The sequence below is a fragment of the Phoenix dactylifera genome, chromosome 2 (assembly GCF_051530095.1).
Source record: "Phoenix dactylifera cultivar Ajwa chromosome 2, Ajwa_hap1_PhDact_Kaust_v1.1, whole genome shotgun sequence".
NCBI lineage: Eukaryota > Viridiplantae > Streptophyta > Magnoliopsida > Arecales > Arecaceae > Phoenix > Phoenix dactylifera.
The window spans coordinates 9,937,976-9,959,760 of record NC_143191.1 but is presented as its reverse complement, the minus strand read 5'-3'; the positions used below and the strand labels follow the sequence as shown (position 1 = coordinate 9,959,760).

The 21,785-nt window shown below is 37.6% G+C and overlaps 1 protein-coding gene across 3 annotated transcripts; it reads left to right on the top strand.

The window, feature by feature from the left end:
• Positions 1-1,133: 1,133 nt before the first annotated feature.
• On the top strand, positions 1,134-20,748 carry LOC103713263 (DNA/RNA helicase protein). Of its 3 annotated transcripts, XM_089928722.1 has the most exons (5): positions 1,153-2,746; positions 7,355-7,661; positions 13,819-14,626; positions 20,257-20,428; positions 20,510-20,748. In XM_089928722.1, the coding sequence occupies exons 1-5, from the start codon at positions 1,250-1,252 to the stop codon at positions 20,519-20,521; spliced, it is 2,796 nt and encodes a 931-aa protein (XP_089784848.1). In that variant the 5' UTR covers positions 1,153-1,249; the 3' UTR covers positions 20,522-20,748. The 3 variants fall into 3 exon arrangements, with proteins under 3 accessions (XP_008798352.1, XP_089784848.1, XP_089784847.1); XM_008800130.5 differs by lacking the exons at positions 20,257-20,428; positions 20,510-20,748 and adding an exon at positions 19,557-19,925 and having other exon boundaries at positions 1,134-2,746; XM_089928721.1 differs by having other exon boundaries at positions 20,257-20,571.
• Positions 20,749-21,785: the final 1,037 nt, after the last annotated feature.

Below are 21,785 nucleotides of genomic sequence, written 5' to 3'. Positions count from 1 at the left end.
TTAGCTTCTAGATTATTTGAGTATATTTTTCTTTCAATTTCTACTATGTTCCTTTGAAGCTCACACCAACACCCCTCTACCTTCATTAATCTCAAACTAGTTTCTTGTTGGCCTATGGAGTCTTATGGCTTGCTGCTGAGTTCAAAAGGCCCAATTGTAAAATCATCTAACAAGCCTTTCAATATCTCATCTGGCCCTATCTTCGTCTTTTACTAATGATCGGTCGCTTATTACCGTTACTGCCTACTTCCTTCAATAAGAAAGAGCCCCCATATCGGACCAAAGGCGAAGAGCTCTCTAAGTATGCTGGCTTGCTTGCTCGGTAAGCGCTTGAAAAGTGTGTTACAAAGACTGCGCACTAAAGCTACTGGGATTGCCTCAATCATGCTTATGCTATCTCCATCTATTGGCTGCCCCACTGTCGTAGAATGGTGTAGCTAAGCTTCGATAGCTCCATTTGTGAGAACAAATCATTTTCTCCTGCTAGGCTGGTCTATGTTGCAACAAGAGGAGCTCCTCATGGCATTGCCATGAAAATTAAAGGCAGCTTGGGAGGGTGCCATGGGCCAATGGTTTATGGATTGGATAAAAATTTGACCTTAAGATGATAACAATTGGTCATTACTTGAATCAATCACTATTTTAGGTCAGGCCGCTTCACAAGTTTGTTTCTGCTGCTCATGCCCATACCTTTTTTTTTTTTTTTACTCGGATGGCTTAGATTCTTTTTGTGATTTTAATTTTACAACATTATGTGTTGCCTTCTACTTCCCTGGCATGTATTAATTATTTTATTTACATTTTTAGCAGACGGAATATATGTATACATGAATACATACATACATATATATACATATATACATAATATACAAACATGCACATAATATAAATACATGCATACATACATAACATATATATAAGATAATAGAATTTTCAAAAATATAATAAAAATAAAAATAAAAATTCTGAGACGTTGTACTCTTAAATCTTTATTATGGAAAAAAACGAAAAACATGACGCGACAAAACCATGTGCAAGTTATCAGCCCACTCCAACATTTATGGTACACGTGTCGCTCTTTAGGAATTTCCTTATTCAGGAAGTAGCGCCATAGATCAAAGAAAAACAAAGAAAAGAAAATAAAAGAAAACTTTCGGGCTTTCGTCTCGTTGTCCACCGCCTATTCAAATCCCTCTCTATAGCCCGCCCTACTCTCTTACTCCCAGCCTTCCGAAAACCCCCACTCCCCATGGAAGAAGACGACGATCTCTGGCAGCGGTACCTCGAGCTCGACGACGACGACCCCGGCGGAGGGCCCGACTCCCAGCATCTCTCCTCCTCCCCCTCCTCCCCCTCCTCCTACCTCGCTGGCTTCCTCATCGCCAACATCGTCGGCCTCCGCTACTACTCCGGCACCATCAGCGGCCGCGAGATGGTCGGCCTCGTCCGCGAACCCCTCAACCCCTACGATCCCAACGCCATCAAGGTCCTCAACACCCGCATGGCCCAGGTCGGCCACATCGAGCGTTCCGTCGCCGCCGTCCTCGCCCCGCTTCTCGATTCCCGCCTAGTCTCCGTCGAGGGCATCGTCCCCAAACCCCCCAAGAACCGCAATCCATACCGCCTTCCCTGCCAAGTCCACATTTTCGCCCGTCCCGACGCCATCCCCCTTGTCCGCGATGCCCTCGACCAAGGCGGCCTCCAGCTTATCGACGAGTCCGATCTCCAGTTCGGCCTCTCCGAGGCTGCCATCGTCCAGGAGAGGAATTCCAATTCCAATTCCAAGGCCGGGAACGGTGCTCGGAGGATCGACGATATATTTGCTCTCGTTGGTAAAGAGGACGAGGCGAAAAGGTTCCAGCTTGAACCCCCAAAGGAGTTCGTCGTATCAGAGCTCTTTGCGCACCAGAAGGAAGGGTTGGGGTGGTTGGTCCGAAGGGAAAATTCATCCGATTTGCCGCCATTTTGGGAGGAGCGGAGCGGGAGCTTCGTGAATGTGCTGACGAATTACCAGACCCACGAGCGGCCGGAGCCGCTAAGGGGTGGGATCTTCGCGGACGACATGGGTTTGGGAAAGACCCTTACTTTGCTCTCTCTCATTGCCATTAACGGGCCTGGTAGTACCAGTAGTTCCTCTGTGAAAAATATAGGAGGAGAGGATGAAAAGTCGAGAACTTTGGGTCGTCGGAAGAAATCGAATTCAGGTAAAAATGATGGGGGTGCTCGTCAAAGACGCAAACTTAATGACGGGATTCGGAGTACTGAGGTTTTAGGCTCGAAGACGACGTTAGTTGTGTGTCCACCTTCAGTATTTTCGTCATGGATAACTCAGTTGGAAGAACATACGATGCCTGGTAGTTTGAAGGTCTACTTGTACCATGGGGAACGTACAAGGGAACCGAAGGAGCTTCTGAGGTATGATATTGTGCTGACAACCTACAGTACTTTGGCTGCAGAGTTTAGTGATCCTGAGTCACCTATGAAGGAGATAGAGTGGTTAAGAGTTATATTAGATGAGGCTCATTTGATCAAGAATTTTGCTGCTCAGCAGACGAAAGCTGTCATTGCTTTGAAGGCGGAAAGGAGGTGGGCAGTAACAGGGACACCCATTCAGAACAGTTCCTTCGATTTATTCTCACTCATGGCTTTCTTAAGATTTCAGCCATTTTCAATTAAGTACTATTGGCAGAGCTTAGTACAGCGCCCATTAGCACAGGGGAGTAACAGCGGATTATCACGTCTGCAGGTAAGTTGGCTTTATAACTTACCATGCTTTTATTTCCTTTCTAATTTTATTTGCACAGCTTTTCTAGGTTTGTTGATGACACAGCAGTTTGTAGACGGTGTTCAAAATCCAGCTTTATCTTTAAATGTTTTTCGCTCAATTTTAATCCTTATGTGGTTATTCTAGTGGATTATAAAATTAGCATGTTCTAATTTCCATGTGGTCCCTTTTAAACTGCAGATCATTACTATTCACATTATTTAAGCTCCTACATTTTTTAGTTGACTCTATAATAGAATTGTAAATAAAACTGCACAGGTTGCTAATTTAGACTTGAATAAATCTCTCTAAGCTAGCTTTGTTGCATTTCAAGTAAGTTGCAACTGGAAACAAATTTTGAGAAGGACTTTTATTACTATTGTACATCTCCACGCCTCTCCAACCAAACCCATATAATCTCTCTCATATTTAGGAGCATCTTTATTTTCATGTAAACGGTTAAAAGTACATCTCTTACCACTGCCATCAGTCACTTTTGATTTATTGCATGTTCTGATAAGGAAGAAGTACTAGACTTTCTTTTACTCTATGCAACACAGTTTGATAGCATCTATAAGAGTTCCACATATGATTTTTATACCTGAAATAGCACATTAAGCTTGTTTGCATCCACACATATGTTCATACAAACAGGCCTTTAAAAGATAAATATTGCACTAATTGGTGGTGGTCATCCATGAGAGAGGTGGGTGCGCTTTCACCTGCTGTCCATCTAATTTCATCATACTTACAAGGAATAATGTGCTTCCTGACTGATAAAGAACTATTTTTCCTGTGGCTGTTTTTTATTTATATTTAACCTTTGAATTATACCTAAACACCTTGGAATCACTTATTCTTAATACCTTATTGAGCAGTAAGGAATCTCAAATCGTGACTCCAAGCTCCCCTAGTTCTTTGGTCTATTTGCCTTTTCAGCACAGTGTATGCTTTTATTTAATCACTATTGATCCCCCATTCAATAAAAAAGAAAAAAAAACTCTAGTGAATTTTTCTTTTTGCTTGATGCTTTAAGGAACTGATGCATGATATAACATATGTAGGCAAGCATCTTGTTTGCTTCAGATAGGAGCATCTGCATGCTTCATCAAACTTTTGATTTTAAATATGACACCTGCAATGGGATGCAGTTGAAATATTTTTCATGGTCCATGCATTTATTGTTCATATAAGACAGTTAAAATCTTAGCTGTCTTATATAAACAACCTAATTGGAGGTCTTGCTAAAATCTAGAAAGTCATATCTATACAAACATGTGAGATTTGCGTGTTGAGATATATATTTTAACCAGAAAATGTTTCCAATGTGCATCTAGCCATCTCTTGATGCAACATGGTGCAGATAATAAACAGGGAAAAGGAAATGAGTTGACCTTCTTCAGCAATTTGGTTGTAGTGCGTATGAAGGATTGGTTGTTTGGCATCATGGGTTTATCTTTAAGTTTGATTAGAAGGATTAAGGTCATGTATAGAGAGCCACTGGTATATAACTTTCTCTATGGTGAAACTTTTGTCGTGTCAACGAACTTTGATACAAATGTCTTATTCATAGTATTGAGCCCTTGCGATAGAATTAGCATAACCCTCTCAAATTTGGTTGCTATTGATTTCCTTGATGGTGTCTGATATTTATGTAATACGTTTTATTTTGCTCTTATTTCAATTCTTAACCATAATTCAGCAATCAGAAGATTCTTCTAAGAGCCCTATGTTGTGGTGCATTAGAGTTTTCCCAAAGTTTGTAGGCAAGATTTTAAAGTCCATGTTCCTTTTAGAAGAAAGGCCTTGAAATTGGAGAATGTATTCTTCATCTAGTTTTAGGTAATAGGGGAGCATAAAAAAGTCAGTTCATGCCATTAGAGAGGTCTAGCTTAGTCTCCCCTAAATGCAGGCATTACCAAACTGATAGTTAAACCATGAAATTCTAGAGATAAATAAACCTACAAAATAAACACCATGGACTGTATCATATTACTAAGATTAGCACCTTAGATTATTAGGTCTAAAGGGTCTGCTTAGCTTTTTTCATTGATTGAAGTTCTTAAGTTTTATAGCCTAATAGAGTTTGGCGCCTTAAGATATGCTTTAGCTCACATCAAGTATATCACAAATTACATGATGATGTTAGTGTCAAGGTTAGAGATATTAATTTGGTTTTTCTGAAAAATAATAATCATATAAATTGTTTCTTGTGTTCCTTGGATTATGGTATAGAAATAACCCATGGTGGAGTAGTGTCTTTAGCTCAAATAGAGTGCTTAACAATGTTTTTTCAGGAATTGAGTGGTCAAGTAGGGTCCAATAAGACACAGAGATGCAGGTTCTAGGAAACTTGTAGGAAGGTAGAACTTCCTTCAACCATTTCTTTCTTTATTCTTTTTTTTTCTCTTCTGTTTATTGTTCCGATAGCAAAGACAATAATTGCTAAGACAATGATGTTATTGTCTCTTATAGACATCATTGAAAAGGAGGTCAAAAGGAGGAGGAGGGAGGGAAGGATGAGTTGTCGGAAGAGGAGGATGAGGTGATTAAGAGGAGCAAAGGAATTTGCTCTCACACTTGTGCCACCTGTACTTCATGCCAAGTCTGTACAGCCAGTTGGTGTCTCTGTCGTTTCTTCCTCACTCTGGTCCCATTTCGTAAGCTCTCTATTTTTATCTTGACAACTGCAGCACGTGAGAGAAATGAAAAGCACACTTGATCCCGGTTGCCTATTTGTAAGTTGGCATGATACTTATTGACCTTACCTCTTGCCTATTTTTAATATCATATAAGTAGGCTGCCTAGGCCTTAGGCAAGGCACCTTGACATCCAAAGCAGTTGTCTAGGTCATCTTTTAGTGGACTACATTTAAGCGTTATTGTAAAAAATCAACCTCAGATCATGGTTTTTGATTAAGATGAAAATTGACAATGATATTCCTTAACCATCATTTACAAATTCCATTCGAGAAGTTTATTTGTAGCATTAAATGTTTCTTTGAAGTGATTTAGAGCTTGCCAATAACCCTATATTTTATGTGAAAATGTTCATAATGTAACCATGGGCTTTGCAAATCATGGTGGTAAGCTAATTCCTCCCATTTGCAATCTCATTGTACTGTCTCCTTTTGTATATGTGTACTAAACAGATAACCGGGTATGCTTTGGCAATACTTGAAGCAAAATATTTCAGAACTGATACATATCAAGATTATGTCCAATAGTAAATTATATTTGAAGAAAGCTTAGTGAAAAGCGATAATATAATAGTTATGATCAATCTCACACTCAAGGAAATAAAATTGATTTTATCTAATTTACAACTTTTTATGTGAACAGACAAAACTATATCTTAAAGTCTTTGACAAGTACAACTTTTCTGTCCTTTCCGGAGAGAAATCAGGCTGAGCAAATGTGATCAATTTCTTATCTAATTATGTTTCAAATTCTTATTTCATTTAGAATACCTAAAAGAAGTAGACATAATTTGTATTGATGCAAGCTTCTACTTCAAATTAAGAGTATGAAGAAAGAATAAAACAATTCTAATTATCTCTCTTCAATGTTTTGCAACTTTATAAGCAAAATATTAGGTTCATCAATGAATTTAAAGAGACACTGTAGCTATTAGGATTGTAGAAACCCATAAGAACAGAAAACACCTCTGCACTGAGATGGAAGTAGCTTGAAATATACATAATGTAGTAGATATAGTGCAGTCAATACTAAACACCATTCTATAGAGGTCATCAAGAAATCCTTGTTTTTGGTGGAATGTTTGGTTAACATGCCAGTATTTAAATGCATGAAGAAAGAGAAACTGAAGAAAATCAAATGGTTATTGCAATTGAGAGACAATGAAGTATCCCCTCACCCAAATGGAGTGGAACCTAAATCCTTGCCATCTCCTCCACAACCAAGATAGCAAACTGCGTATGTTGCTGTTTCTACTGACAAACCTTACCCTGAGAGAGGAGTTGGAGGCAAGGTGGTTATGCTGGCGGCTAATAGTATTCACAAGGAGTAGGTGGCCAGCTGGTGGCAGTGGTGCTAGAAGAGGAGGCCTTCTTTAATTTGTCCATACAGAAGAAAAAAAGAAGAGAAGGCTTGCATAGTCAGACCTCGCATTCCATGAGACTAAATACAACAGGAATTATATTAAAGAAGAAGAAGAAGAAGAAGAAGAAGAAGAAGAAGAAGAAGATAAAAGATATTCAGACCTAATGAGCTGTTAATATTTCTATATATAACTTTTACATCAAATATGCCTGGTTACTACTGTTCGAGGAAAAATCAATGGAGCATCTGGTTTTGAGAGGAAAGTTATGGTTATATAAACTGGGAAGTAAGTCGTGGAACAAAGTTGGATTTGGATATGCTTGGTACTTAATGCTTTTAGAAGGTGAACCTGAGATGGCGGTGTTTTTTCCTAATTGATATGATTTCTTTTCGAAATTTTGGATGAACTTTGTTAGTGTTATATGTAGATAGCACAGTGTTTCCATTCTGAATTTGATCTCAACGGGTGAGAATAAGTACTCAGAATATGAGCTCATGTTATCTTAGATGTATTTTAATTATCTTTCAGGCCTTGATGGGTACCATTTCCCTGCGGCGAACAAAAGATACCCAGAGCGGAAACAAGAGCGTGGTTGGGCTGCCACCAAAAACTATTGAAACTTGCTTTGTGGAACTCTCTGCTGAGGAATGTGAATATTATGATCATATGGAATCAGAAGCACAAAACACAGTGAGGGAGTACATCGACGCAGACACTGTGTTACGCAATTATTCTACTGTACTTCATATTATATTACGGCTTCGCCAGATCTGTAATGATATGGCATTGTGTCCATCAGACATTAAATCATTCCTTCCATCTGATACTCTTGAAGGTAACATATTTTTGATACATCCGTCCTAGCAAAAAAAAAGAAAAAAGTAACATATTTTCATTCATTTTTAATTTAAAGTTCTTTAAAAGGTTGTTATTAATCTCTTATATTAGGCATTTGCTGGAACCATGTAGGTGTTTTTCATAGGCAGTACTTTGTAATGGATATATATGTAAAAGCTTTTGATTATATTAATTATAATTGTGATGATGATACTATCTTTAAAGAGTTGCTACTGTAGTGCTATGCATGTAATTAGCATAAGTAAAGCAACATTCTTCTGGAGACTAAACTTGTGGTGCAAGTTCTGTGAACTGTACTCTATATTTGCCATTTTATGTTGTATGTGGCATTTAGATTGCTTTTAGGAAGATTTATCTGTGGAACAAAAATTTTGCTCTTTTTATTTTTGTTAACCAGTTTTGTCATTTTTAAAAGTATTGCTTTTGTTATTTAGCACTCTTTATGCTACTTTTAAGTAATACTGTGTTTACTATGTGTGGTTGATTTTAGCAGCTTTCTTTCCTATTTGAGTTAGTCTCTAAGAAACTGAAAGGCTTCTAATTGTGAGGCTTATGATAAGCCTTCTTTGTTGTAAAACAGAGTCAACTTGATCTAGGTTGTTCTATGGTAGCCAGTTGAAAACAAGAGATTTCTAGCTCTCTCTGCCCTCTTCAGTTGGTTAAAGTAGAATAGATCCAATAGAATGTGCAGGAAGGAGAAGTTATATTAGTTTTATGGAGATGCTGATTCTTAGATTTTTTTTTTGTCATAATCTTGACCCTTTGTACATCAATTTAAAGTATTTGCATGCCAATACCAAGTACTACATATCAGGAGCCTTTTATGGATCTATTATTATTTTTACCTTTTGTTTTGCTTTATTAATTTTTGGGCTTTTCATATTTATTCAGTTTTTGTTCTGTTTGAGATTTTGATTTTGTATAAAAAAAGCTAAAATGGCGATCTAAAGCCCTAAGGGATAAATTATATGGTTGATGTTAGAGAGGCTTCCAATAGTAAAAGAGGACCCAACTTTGAATTTTCCTAGCTCGATAGTCAAAGAGCAAATATTTCACAACTTTAATGGCATAAGAATTGTTGATTATTGTGAATTTCAGTATGAGTAAAATTCCTATGGAATGAAGCTGTTGAAAGATTTGTCTCTAGGTACTTAACCCATTATACAGCTTGGTTTGTATACATATTATCTTGGTTATGGTCCTTGTGTCTCTAGGTTCATAAAGGGGCAAGTTGTTTTCAAAAAAATAATTGAGGTGATATTTCAAATGTTCAATGCATGTATAAATTGATATGTTCATATAGTTTGCAAGTCAATAATATAATGAAACCCTTGATACAAATTTATATTTGATTACTATTGAAGATTATCTTGCTTGAATGTTTGGGTGAGAATAGTTTGGAATAAGGATTGCTGTACTGGAATCGAGCCCTGGATCGGTTGTCTGGCAGCACAGGTCGGTACGACCCTATCCCATGCCGTGTCAGGCCCGTACTGACACAACAGAGGTGGCAGGGGAAAGGGAGAACGGGAGAGAGAAAAACAAAGAGAAGGGGGAGAATGGGAGGGAGGCCGGTGGACGGCTAGGAGCGGACGGCTAGGAGAGGCCGGTGAGCCGCAAGGTTCGTTTGAAACAGGGGTTCCAGAGGGGCCTCCTATTTCGAACGAAATAGAGGATCGGAGGCAGAGCCCCTCCTTTGCCTCCTCTGTGTGGTAGCTTTATAGCCCTCTGTCGGCTAGCATCCACCTCCCTCTCTTTTCCTTCCTCTCCCTCTCCCTCCCTCCCCCGCTCTCTCTTTCCTTTCTTTTCTTTTCCTTCTCCCCGTTCGTTGCCGATTCTCATTTTGTTTGCTATAACCATTTCAGTCCGCCGCGGTACGGCTTGATACACTCTAAACTGGTCGGTTCGGGACAGTTTCGCCAACCATGGTTTGGAATTATGAATGTGTACTTGATTGTCATGTTGTATGATGTTTATTGGTGCCCTATAAGGGTCGTTACATTTTTTGGCCTTGAAGTTAATCTTGTTCATTCATGACCTATGAAGAATACATGTTATTGTTATATGAGATGCATGTGACACTATGTACTAATGTCTCCATCTATTGTAACATCTAGTATATACTGAAAAAAATTGCAATATATGATCTTATATTTGGTGCTTTGCAAATGAAGATGCCTCTATCAACATGCTTTGAATGTTGAGGAACACTCGCTCAACTGCATATCCATGTATTAAGGTAGCACATGCCAATACCATGCCAACTGCCATTAACATTATATTATGCTTGGTACATAATATAATGTGTCAATCATTGTGCCATGTGTCAATCATTGTGCTATTGTCAAACAATTGGTAAGGAACAGGATGGGTATATGTTTTGTTGCATCGACCATGCAGCGAGGCACTGAGCATCCATGATAGTACCTAACACTATGTGACAAAAAGTTGAGCAAATACATCACACAGAGATTCTTATGCATCAACTCTATGACAACAAGACATGTGCATCCATCAGTTTGGGTAAGGCCATGACCCCATATCAATATCAAATCTTTAGGCCCAAGCTTGGTCCAGACTAGCCTCAGGCCTACTTTTCATAGTCAAGCCCACCTTGCAGCAAAACTGCAGGCTTGAGCCAAACTTGGTTAATCCGACCTATGTGACCAAGGTCTAGCTGCAACATTGTGTGAGAGAGAAGAGGATGGAGAAGGGAGGGAGGGAGAGGGAAGAGAGGAGACTATCTTCTGTGGGATGCTGGATGGAGAGGAAGTGGCTGGTTATAGGGGAGAAGGGGGTGCTGAGCTACATGCACACACATACACAGAGTTGGAAGGGAGAGCGGTGGAGCTGTGGAGGAGAGAGGCACAACTGATCATGGGGAGAGAGGGTGGAGAGATAGAAAATGTTAGAGGAGGAAGGTGAAAGCATTTTTGTGATTATATAACATTATATTGAAATAAATCATAGTTATTCAATAACTAGTATAGGATATGTCCACATTGATTTTTGAAACGAAAGAGTTCGAGTGCTTTTATTATCTAATTCATTTGCGGACGACTCATTCATAGATATGGATAATTTAATCATTGCACATATCACTGCTACGTTTAAAATGACTATGTGCTTTTTCTTAGGTGACCTCAATTCATGTGCGTGCTTCACATATAGGGTCTGTTGTAGGGGTTCCTGAATTTAGTCCTACATCGACCGAGTAGCGGAAAGGTCTGTGCCTTATAATGGGGGCTCAAAGCTTTTCCTTACGAGGGCCCTTTTGTGGAACAAAACCGTGCGGGGTGGCTCCTCTCGCGTGCCCAAGTGCCCAGAGGTCTACGATCCCCAGAGTGGACAATACCTCGTGGGGGACCCAGCTCGCTTTCCCGCTTGCGCTCGGTTAGGACTGTGCTGTTGCTCGGGTCAGCCCGGCAACAGATGGCGTGCCAGGTAGGGGCCCCGACCGGCATAGGACCTTTCCGCTAGGGGGGTTGTATTGTAGGGTTCCCGAATTTAGTTCCACATCGACCGAGTAGTGGAAAGGTCTGTGCCTTATAATGGGGGGCTCAAAACCTTTCCTCACGAGGGCCCTTTTGTGGGACAAAACCGTGCGGGGTGGCTCCTCTCGCGTGCCCAAGTGCCCAGAGGTCTACGATCCCCAGAGCGGACAATACCTCATGGGGGACAGCTCGCTTTCCCGCTTGCGCTCGGTTGGGACTGTGCTGTTGCTCGGGTCAGCCCGGTAACAGGGTCTATTTGGTTTTTGCAGCAAAAGTGACTTTAGGGCACTTTCAGAAAATGCATTTTGAAAAAGTGGGCATTTTTATCCTTTGGTTTGCTGAGAAAGTGATGGTTGTTTAAGTGTTTCATGGTAAGGTAAAGAAAGTCATATTTAGCATGTGTTGAATGAGTAAGATATTTTTTTTTATTATTATCTTTTTTTATCGATGTTTAAATAATAATATTATTATATCAAATATGAATATAACCATGTATTGATTTAAATACAATAATAATATTTTATTATTTATTATTTTCTTAATGTTTAAGTAATACTGATAATACTCCTGTCAGAAAATTTTATTATTATAATTATTATTAGTAATATAACTATTATTTTTTTTGATTAGTAATAGTTATTAAATAATTTAATAATTGTGTAATATAATTCAACAATAAGATGTTATTATATTTTGATATAATATGTTATAATAATAATATACTACAATATAATAATCATATAATTTGATATAATAATATCATCAATAACTATTATTACAATATAATAATATTTAAAATAAAATCAGTACAAATAATAGAATTAATCATAACTAATTCTAACTAATAACATTTTAGTAATTTAAAATTAGTTATTGTAATAAACAATATTATAATATAATAAAAATACAAATAATATATTCTAAGATAATAATATATTATAAAACTTCTTTGACACCAAATTGTAGAAACAAGGTGGTTGAAGATGGCATTAGAAAATTGAGGAATTCCATATGATCCTACTGCGGTGATATGAGGAATTGGGTTTGAAACTCAAAGATACAATGATGTTTGGCCAGTGCACTCTTCTTTGGCCGTCACTTGAGACCTTCCTAGACTTACAACACTATTAACTGTTTAAAAATACGATTGTGATTTGGGACCTTCAAAAGGATACAAGTAGGCAGGTCTTGGTCCAGGTCTAATGTGACAAATACCTTTTCTGAATTAACTTTAGTCCAAGATTTGAAATTGGAACCAACCAATCACTTGGTGGGTCTAGGTTAGGTCGGGCCAAGCCCTAAATTTAATGCTAAACTCTTTGAACTAAATCTTGTGGCTCAAGACTGACCCAATTGAAAGTTAAGACCGACCCAATTGAAATTTGTGACCTTATTTGGGATAGATGCCTAACCCATGGGTTTTAATTTTGGATACATATTGGATTTAATTTGGCCCAGATTCATGTATGATCCAGGGATACCAACCTGTTTTGTTCCCAGGACTTCATGAATGATAGAATGAGAACCTCTTGGTCTACCTATGATCCAACTATGTTATCATTGTCATGCATTTGACTACTGGAACTTAGTTTTGGACAATTGCTGAGCCTTTTGGTCCAGCCAGAAAACAACAAAATTCTTGGCACTGATGCATAAGCTGGAAACCAATTAGATTTTGAGTTTTGGCGAAGCCTTTTGGTTCAGCAGGAATCCAACAAATTCTCAGCATTGATCAATTGTTAAGCTGGAGTTTAATTAGTTTCCAGCAGTTATTTTGGCTGGATAATTGAATAAATCTTTCCCATTTGAACCAATGTACTAACTGTTCGATGTTAAACAACAAGAAGCCTTTCTGTGTAGTTGAACATTGTATTGCAAATTTGATGGTCAGCTTTGGGCTTTTCCATTGAACAATAAGCTCAAAATGTGCTGGTGCTAACGTGATTCTCAGCATATCTTGATATCTTGCAAATAAGGACAGAAAATAATCCTTCGGTCATGATATATCAGTTGACTACATACATGACTTCTCTATATCATGTTCAGCAAACTTTTGCAATGCTTATCTTCAACTGCCTGGCTAAACAGTATTTGTAGCAGTTAATTGTTTCTTTTGATATATGCAGCATCCATAAAGGATATTATCAATAGAGGTGGAGTTTTAGAACTTTATCCCCTTTCACACTGCATGAACCACACTTTTGTTCTAAGTTGTGTTTGGTAGAGGGGATAACTTTTGTAGGGTTATCCCTCTACTATTGGTCTATTCCACGAGAGGAGCCAATTTGTGGTATATGATTGAATGGATGAGTGGAGGGAATAAGTGATTGCAACTATTTTCATGATAATGACAAATTGTCCTCCCATTTTTTGGTGTATTTAAAGAGCGGATAGGGGCAAAATCATAGCTAGAAGGGATAAGTTTTCGCTATTCTGCCAGATAATTCTATTCTGGCAATTTGGTGGAATAGAATTATCCAGATAAATCCACTTGGACTTATATGGATAAGGCTATTATGTAGCCTGTTTAGGGGAATATGGATAACTCTCAATTCTTTTGTTGCAGTTTAGTTGTCATGTTCCCTTTGTCATTTTTTTTATCATGTAACTATTCTAATAAAAAAGATATTGTATGTGCAGATGTGTCTCGAAATCCAGAGCTGTTAAAGAAGTTGGCCTCACTGGTTGAAGATGGAGATGACTTTGACTGCCCTGTCTGCCTCTCTCCGCCAATCAAAGCTGTCATAACTTGTTGCGCTCATATTTTTTGCCAAGCTTGCATTCTAAGAACCTTGAAGCACCTGAATGCCTGCTGTCCTATTTGTCGCCATCCCTTATCAAAATCAGACCTTTTTTTAGCCCCATCAACAGAGTCATCCAAAGATGATGAGTCCAAAGTTTTTGTTTCTGATAGACCTGTCTCTTCAAAAGTTTCTACCTTACTGAAGCTTCTATTGGAAACCAAGAAACAGAACCCTGAAATAAAGTCGGTCATTTTTTCTCAGTTCAGGAAGATGTTGATCCTGCTCGAGGAGCCACTAAAGTCTGCTGGATTTGAAATTTTGCGATTAGATGGCTCCATGAGCGCAAAGAAGAGATCTGAAGTGATCAAGGAATTTGGCAAGGGTGATCCTGGTGCACCCACAGTGCTACTGGCCAGCCTTAAGGCTGCAGGTGCAGGAGTAAATCTAACAGCAGCTTCAAGAGTATACCTGGTCGAACCATGGTGGAACCCAGCACTTGAGGAACAGGCAATGGACAGGGTGCACCGGATTGGGCAGCAGCAGGATGTAAGGGTGGTAAGGCTGATAGTGAGGGGTAGCATTGAGGAGAGGATCCTTGAGTTGCAAGAAAGGAAGAAAAAATTGGCAAGTGGTGCATTTGGGAGCAAGGCAGCCAAAGAACAGAAGCAGATGCGTGTTGAAGATGTTCGCATTGTGATGCGTCTGTGAGTTCTTGTCACATGCTTTTGGGTTTCAATCAAGCATATAGTATAAGTACATGCATGTGCACATTAACAAACTATAGGTGCATAGTTTTGTTCCATAATCCATGTGCACTGCTTGGATAGCTATTTTCCTGTGATGCTATTGGTAACATGTAGGTTTTGGATTAGCTCGGCCTCTCACATATATCGTAAGTTGGAGGAGAATCTAGAATATGCATATTTTGGAATTATGTATAAAAATAGCTATAAGCAAAAACAGTGATGATATTTATAGGTATGTCCTTCTTGAGGAGGTTGTTATTTTAAATGAGATTACAAACTTGAGCTTTCCTTACATTAGTTAAATTACCATTATTGTTCTCTTGTCATAAAATACATAGGGCTGCGACTAATATCAGTCTCATAGCTCCAGTTCCTCGTTGAAACCTCTTGTTGTCTAAATCATGAGAAAATTATGATAAAACTTATTGTGCTGGCCAATAAAACATTATCTCAGCTGGTTGGCATGATTCTCCCCATACTACAGGTCCAGAGTTTAAACCTTGGTGGTGGCAACCTCACTATGTTCCTCAAAAAAGTAAAAAGAAAAGCAAAAAAGAACTTGTTGCGAGTTAGTGGAAATGGCAAGAGTTGCACTATCTACTCTAATGTTCACTAAAAAAGTACATGAGGAAACAAGCAGATAAGTAATGTTATTATGTTGCAAAATATTAATTTTATTTTTCTTTCGTTTTTCTTTTAGAGTATGTTTGGTTGTCGGCAAAAAGGTTTTGGAAAACCAAAGCTTCTGGAACAGTTGGTTTTCCAACTATTTAGCTGATTAAAAAACTAATAACAAATTTAACTTTTTTTGAAATTCTCTGAAAAATGTTTTCTTTTTCTTTTTATTTTCCATAGTTTTTTAATCAACCAAACATATAACAAACCATATAACATCCGAGATAATCACTAAATTAGAGGTTTGATAATTTTGTCTAAAAACTCCCTAGGAAACTAAGTCTAACAAAACATGTGTTGCTTCGTATCTTTATGCAGCCTTCAAGTCACAAAGGGTATATGATATGTTAAGTGTTAATAATCCCACATAGAATAGGGAAAGAGCCTTAGTGGTGCTTATATGCTCATGGGCTTATCCACAAATTAGCTTAAACTTTTGGGTTGAATTTTAATATAGTATCAGAGCTAGGTTCCTTTCCACTTCTGATGTGAGTCTATTCTTAAACACCCCCTCTCACTTGGGAGCCCAGGGGATGGAACCTAGAGCGAGGCAAAATACGTGGATTAAAGTGAGGCATGGAGGCATCAGTGTAAGAGGAATTGTGGGCTCTGATACCATGATAAAGTTTAATTCAAACCTCTCAGGTGGAAGACTGAGGAATGGAACTCAGAGCAATGGATGATGGGTGGATTAAAGTGAGGGTGTGGAGTCATCTGAGGATAAGAGAAATTGTGGGTTCTGGTGTTGAAAGAGTGGAAGTAATCCGACATCAGATAGGGAAGGATCCTAGTAATGCTTATATAGTCATAGGCTCATCCACCTCCTAGATTAAGCTTTTGAGTTGGATTTTAATATAATGAATTTAGAAATGTACCAATAATCAGTAAACACCATCCAATATGACTCTTAGATCTAAAGATCGTGTTCTGAATTTTTCAAGTATCTGACTAATGGAAGGGCATCTGACTTTACCCAAATCTTTCTTGAACCATTTCATTTAACCAATATCAGCTCTCTGATTGCTAATAGCTTCGCCTGGATATCTTCTATGTTGCATCAAATTGTCAGTGCCCATAGTGGTTCTCTGATTGCTAATAGCTCCACATGGACAGGTTCTATGTTGCCCCAAATTGTCAATGCCCATAGTGGCCTTCATGTGACATCTCTAATCACAATGTGAATTGGTGATTTTTTTCAGTCTTGGTTTCTTCAGAATTTATCACAAACCATGTCAATTTTAGTTATCTTCAATTACAACCTGTTCAGAATAGTGCCCATCTCTTATTTCTTCTCTTGTTTGTAATGCTCTCTCATTCCTTTGATTTGGATTACTGGCTTGTTCCATGAACTTGGGCTTACCCCTGTGGTCACACCACTTAACATTCTTATGGTCTAACATTGAATATTGATTAGTGCATTCCTGTGTATTGGGACCTAGATAACTATGATCTGAATAGGTCTTCCTCCCTTTCGCTCAAAAATTAAGAAAAAGTCATTCCTATCCTTCCATTGTGCCTATCTACTGCATCCAAACTCTTGTGTTCTTCTAGTAGGTTCATTTGTAATGGGACCTAAAATGACTCAATAGCTTGAGGATGCAAGCTGCCAAGCTGGTAGTCTCTTGGTATTGTTTATAAAAGATGCAGGTTATGAATATCATCCTCGCTACATTTCATGATCTTAATGAAATTTTGATGGGTTTTGCCTATTTATGTATCAAAGAAGAGATTAATAGAGGGACTTTAAAATGCTGTTTCGTTGTTTGTTCCAATTCGGAATTATAGTTTCCAAAGCTATGATTTTTTAATTATTTGTTATTGAAAAATGCAAATGTATTTACAGTTGCTTAATTATGCGAAGCTGAAAGATATTACAATATTTAACAATACTATATATTATTATAATAATTAACTATATATAAGAGTTGATTTTATTTCTCTTGAGAGGAGAGGGTATCTACTTTTCTTGACCTCAAAATCAATATAGGGCATTCAAATTGAAGATCTGCAACATTGATCAAGAAGGAAAATTTACGTATTTTGGTGGTCTCTAACTTATGCATTGTATGGACAAAAAAAATGAACTATTAAAACGATATAAGATCATGTTTTTCTATGATCCAAGCATTAATAACTGTTGATTATAAATCTCTCTCTCTTTCTCTCTATGTATGTATCAACTTGTGTAGATCATGATCAATACTGTAGATTCATGTAGATCATGATCAATAATGTAGATTCTGAATTTGAATGTTTTAATATGTATTTTAGCATACTAGCATAATGAAAACTAAAACTATCCATTTTTGTATCTACATAATCCATAAGTTAGAAATCATCAAAATACATGATTTTTTTTTAATCTGAAATATTTTAGTGTAATAGATCATGATGAATGGTGTAAATCTTTGATTTGGATGCCCTATTATTGATTTTGTAGTTGAGGTGAGTGCATACCTTCTCCTCTCAAAAGGAGCAAAATCTATCTCTTATAATAATAATCACAACATTCATATGATTATATATTATACTATATTATATAATAATGACTATAGTAAAATTAATTTGGATTTATAATAAAATAATATTAATTAGTTTATTATTCTTCTATGATAGTTTTAATTATATTATATACGACAATAACTACAATATGAAGATAGTAATATTATTAAATTAATTATATATAAAAATTATTGTGACCATTTTTAACTATATTATGAAATTAATCTGGGGTCTTTTTATGAATCCTCTGATAGATTGCAATTGAATTGTAGATAAGTAAACAGCGGTAAAGGCTTGCCACAACTTCAATTACTGCAGTTAGTACTGCAATCCATGCAATTAGAGGCAATCAAACAGTCCCAAAAACTGTCCTGTAGCCTGAGACCTCCCACTTAATCTCCCAAAGCTCACCTTCTTTCCAACATTAGGGGAATAACTTCTCCAAGTTGTCATCCTCTAATCCACAACAGAAGGTTAGATTGGATATAAACATCATATGCTGTAAAAACTATTGTCAGGATTTGTTGCAACCTACCACAGGAACATAACCCTCAATAGGGATGCCACTTTCCAAGAATTACTCCATATTACAATTTCGTCATTTAAGAAAATGAGGTAATATGATTCTTATGATAGTTACAAGCTGCTTAAATCTCTTACGCTAGCACTTGGGTGATAAATCTAGCATACTTCATCTTCTAATCTGCAAGTTGGAAGTGGTATAGATAATATCCTCTCCTGCACTATAGTATGAAGCAACTCTCCATTTATCTTCGTTTTAATTACTGCAGTGTGAAATTAAATCCTTGTTAGAACAGCTTTTTTCTTTGATGACAATTTTAAAGAGGCTGTCTAGATAGGGTTTTAAGAGTTGCTCATCCTTGACATCAACAATTTTCCTGCTGGAACCTGAGTCCCATTTTAATGCATGAATATCTTTCCCTCCTATCTTGGTCATATCTCTGAGTATTGCTGGATTTCCATTATTTTTTATAGGAATACGTTCATCTGATTTATGATTAGCTCCAACCATCCTTTTTGATGTAATCTTCTTTGCTTGAAGCGAACACCAACTCTTTTCATGAGTAGTTAAAATTGCATATTTAGCATCTCTTTGATTCCCAAGTCTCCCACTTCTTTGGAGATGCATACCTTATCCTAATTAACTGGCATGCCTGATCCATTCTGAAATTTACTCCATAAATACTTAATCACATTCTTTCCATTCTTTGTAAATATGGCATTTCTGAGTACCATGTATGCAGTCATTCATGAATTAATTGATTGGAGATGTGATCATATGACATGTTTCCACCAAAATATGATAGATTAGCTGTAGCCATCAACTTTTGGGACACCATATTCAAGCAGATCATGAAAATTCTTTGCTTAGTCTATTATCTACAGTATTACCAAGATATAGGCATTATCAGTTGCCGTCACAAACTTTCTTGTAGGGGCTCGAAGAACACCAAGCACCAAACTACATTGTAGTCTATATAATTTGATGTGGAAGAACAATTTAATAATATCAGACAAGAACAAAGTAAATGTACTAAATTGAGCATTAAGAAGTGACTAAGATGATGAGCGCGAAGGAAGAGTAAACGAATTCAGGATACAGTATGAAGGAGATGAAAAAATATTACGGTAAAGTAGATAAGAAAAATTGCCATGTTCCAGAGTTGACATGCTTAATAATTTCGTGCAGGATGAGATGAGAATTAGTGGACAATACCAGAAGTAGATTAACAAATGTTTAGAGGCAATCAAAATCAAGCTGAACATGGGATATTGGTACAGAAAACAGAGGAAATCACAGCATGTTCAGAACCATGAGAGCATAGTGATGAATGACACTGAAGATTACTGGTTACAAAGTGTACTGGAGGCAGGAGACATGCTAGAGACCTCTACGAGAATTGCTTGAGATGCTCAGAAGGATCTACATTTTAATTTACTGATACATCTGTAATCAGTAGTCTAAGGAAAATGATCGAATGAGGACAAACCAGAATATTTGATGAGCACAATTAAGGTGCAGCAAGATTAATAGAAATCAACTTATATGACTTAATGACTTTCAGTTCTTGCAGACGGACTTCTTTGAGGAGCCAATGCATATATTTTTTCTAAAACAGTATTAAAAGATAATAGAGAATATGACACAAGTGTTTTGCAACAAAAGCAGCATAGACAATGAGCAGACATAAGCACTGGACAAAACCAGAGCCTCTGCATCTAAAGAGCAGCCAGCTATGAACCTTATTCAATTCTCAATTTTGCTTGCGCCCCTTGAATCTGGTTCATCTGTTACCTCATCTCTTCAGCATTTATTTTTCAAACTCTCCATGGACCATTTCCTCAATTTGAGGTGCAAGTTTTCTTTCTTTTCTCGTTTCTTTTTTCAGAAAAAGAGTTCCGTTTTCTCTCTCTCTCCTCCTCTTCAAGGCAGTATCCTGCAGCAGAAGATTACATCACAGCACTCCACACGTCAGAGGGCTTCCTAGCCCTATGGACACACAATCGAATGCGTTGCATCTTGCTAAAAAATTCTGCTGCATGAATAAGTATGACGAGCAGGTTAGAACTATGCATCATTTATAATGTACATTAATCAAGCATGTCCATCTATCTTGTGCTAATATTATTTCTTTCTCCTAGTTGATGCTATAACACCTTCCAAGAAGAAAAGGAAAGAGACTTGAGAGAATTCAGAACCCAGAAAAGGATTATGAACTGGTTTTCCCAACTATTCCAATTGCCTCATATGACCATCCCGGCCTTTTTCGAACTTAGAAGGTAAGAAAAAAGCTAGAACTCAATTATTGAGGCATTCCCTTGATGTTGGTCAAATACTTGAAGATTGGGCTATATTGATCAACACCTGCTAAAGGTGGTCCCAATGCAAGCTGCTGCTGCTGCCTTCCTTCCTATCCTAACAACCACAGCCTCCTTTGGTGTCACATGTCCAATCTTATAATATCCTCCCCCTTGTGGAGGATGGAAAAGGGAATGGATAAAATCCCATGCAAGCTAAGAAGATAGCCTTGCATTCATGCTCCCTTATGGGATATGATCAAATCTTTGACATAAAATAGAGGGAGGGCCATGTCCTCCACATGGCTCCTTGTTATTATTGTTGGAAATGTGCGGGGGGATCAAATGTCAATTGCGTAATGCATAGGTGGTCAACCGTTAGCCTTTCATTTTCTATCAAAGTTAGTAAAGCTAACAAATTTCGGAAGGCAAACAATGCGGCGGATTGGATCGCCTCCTTTGCAGTACCACTTTGAACCCATCACATAGAGGGCACTAGAGCACGTACCAATGGCACTATAGCGTATTCTGTATTGTCAATTTTCTGGACGTACTCACAGCCGCATGTAGTGAGACGCCGTTGTACCAAAAAAAAAAAGAGAAGTGCTAACAAATGGTGAACCTTTCTTCCAACAATTCGATTAAATGTTGCAGTACTGCGATAAGTGTGATACACATGAGTTGAAGTGGACCTGATGACTGCGAACTCGATCTAATTCAGATTTCTTTTATTTTATGTATGAGATTTTGAGAGAGAGAGAGAGAGAGAGAGAGAGAGAGAGAGAAATTGCCCTTAAGAAAGTGATGCATTGTTACTAAGTGTCAATAAACAAATTGCCCTGAATAAAGTGAGGTGATTATTTACTAAGTCCTATGGGAAGTTTGGGTTATAAAATAGTAGAGACAAAGACATCCAAACCACAAAAAATGGTGGCAAACGTGATTCATCATTCATGCAACATGACATTTTCTCTGGGTGGGCTCCACCTGATGTTGATTTATTTATGTTTTAAAAATACCACCTGATGTTGATTAACATAATTTTCTGAAAGAAAGAAGGTGGCGTAAGTATTGATGTGTTCCAAGACTTAAATTGTGGCTGGAATTTGTCTGATATTGA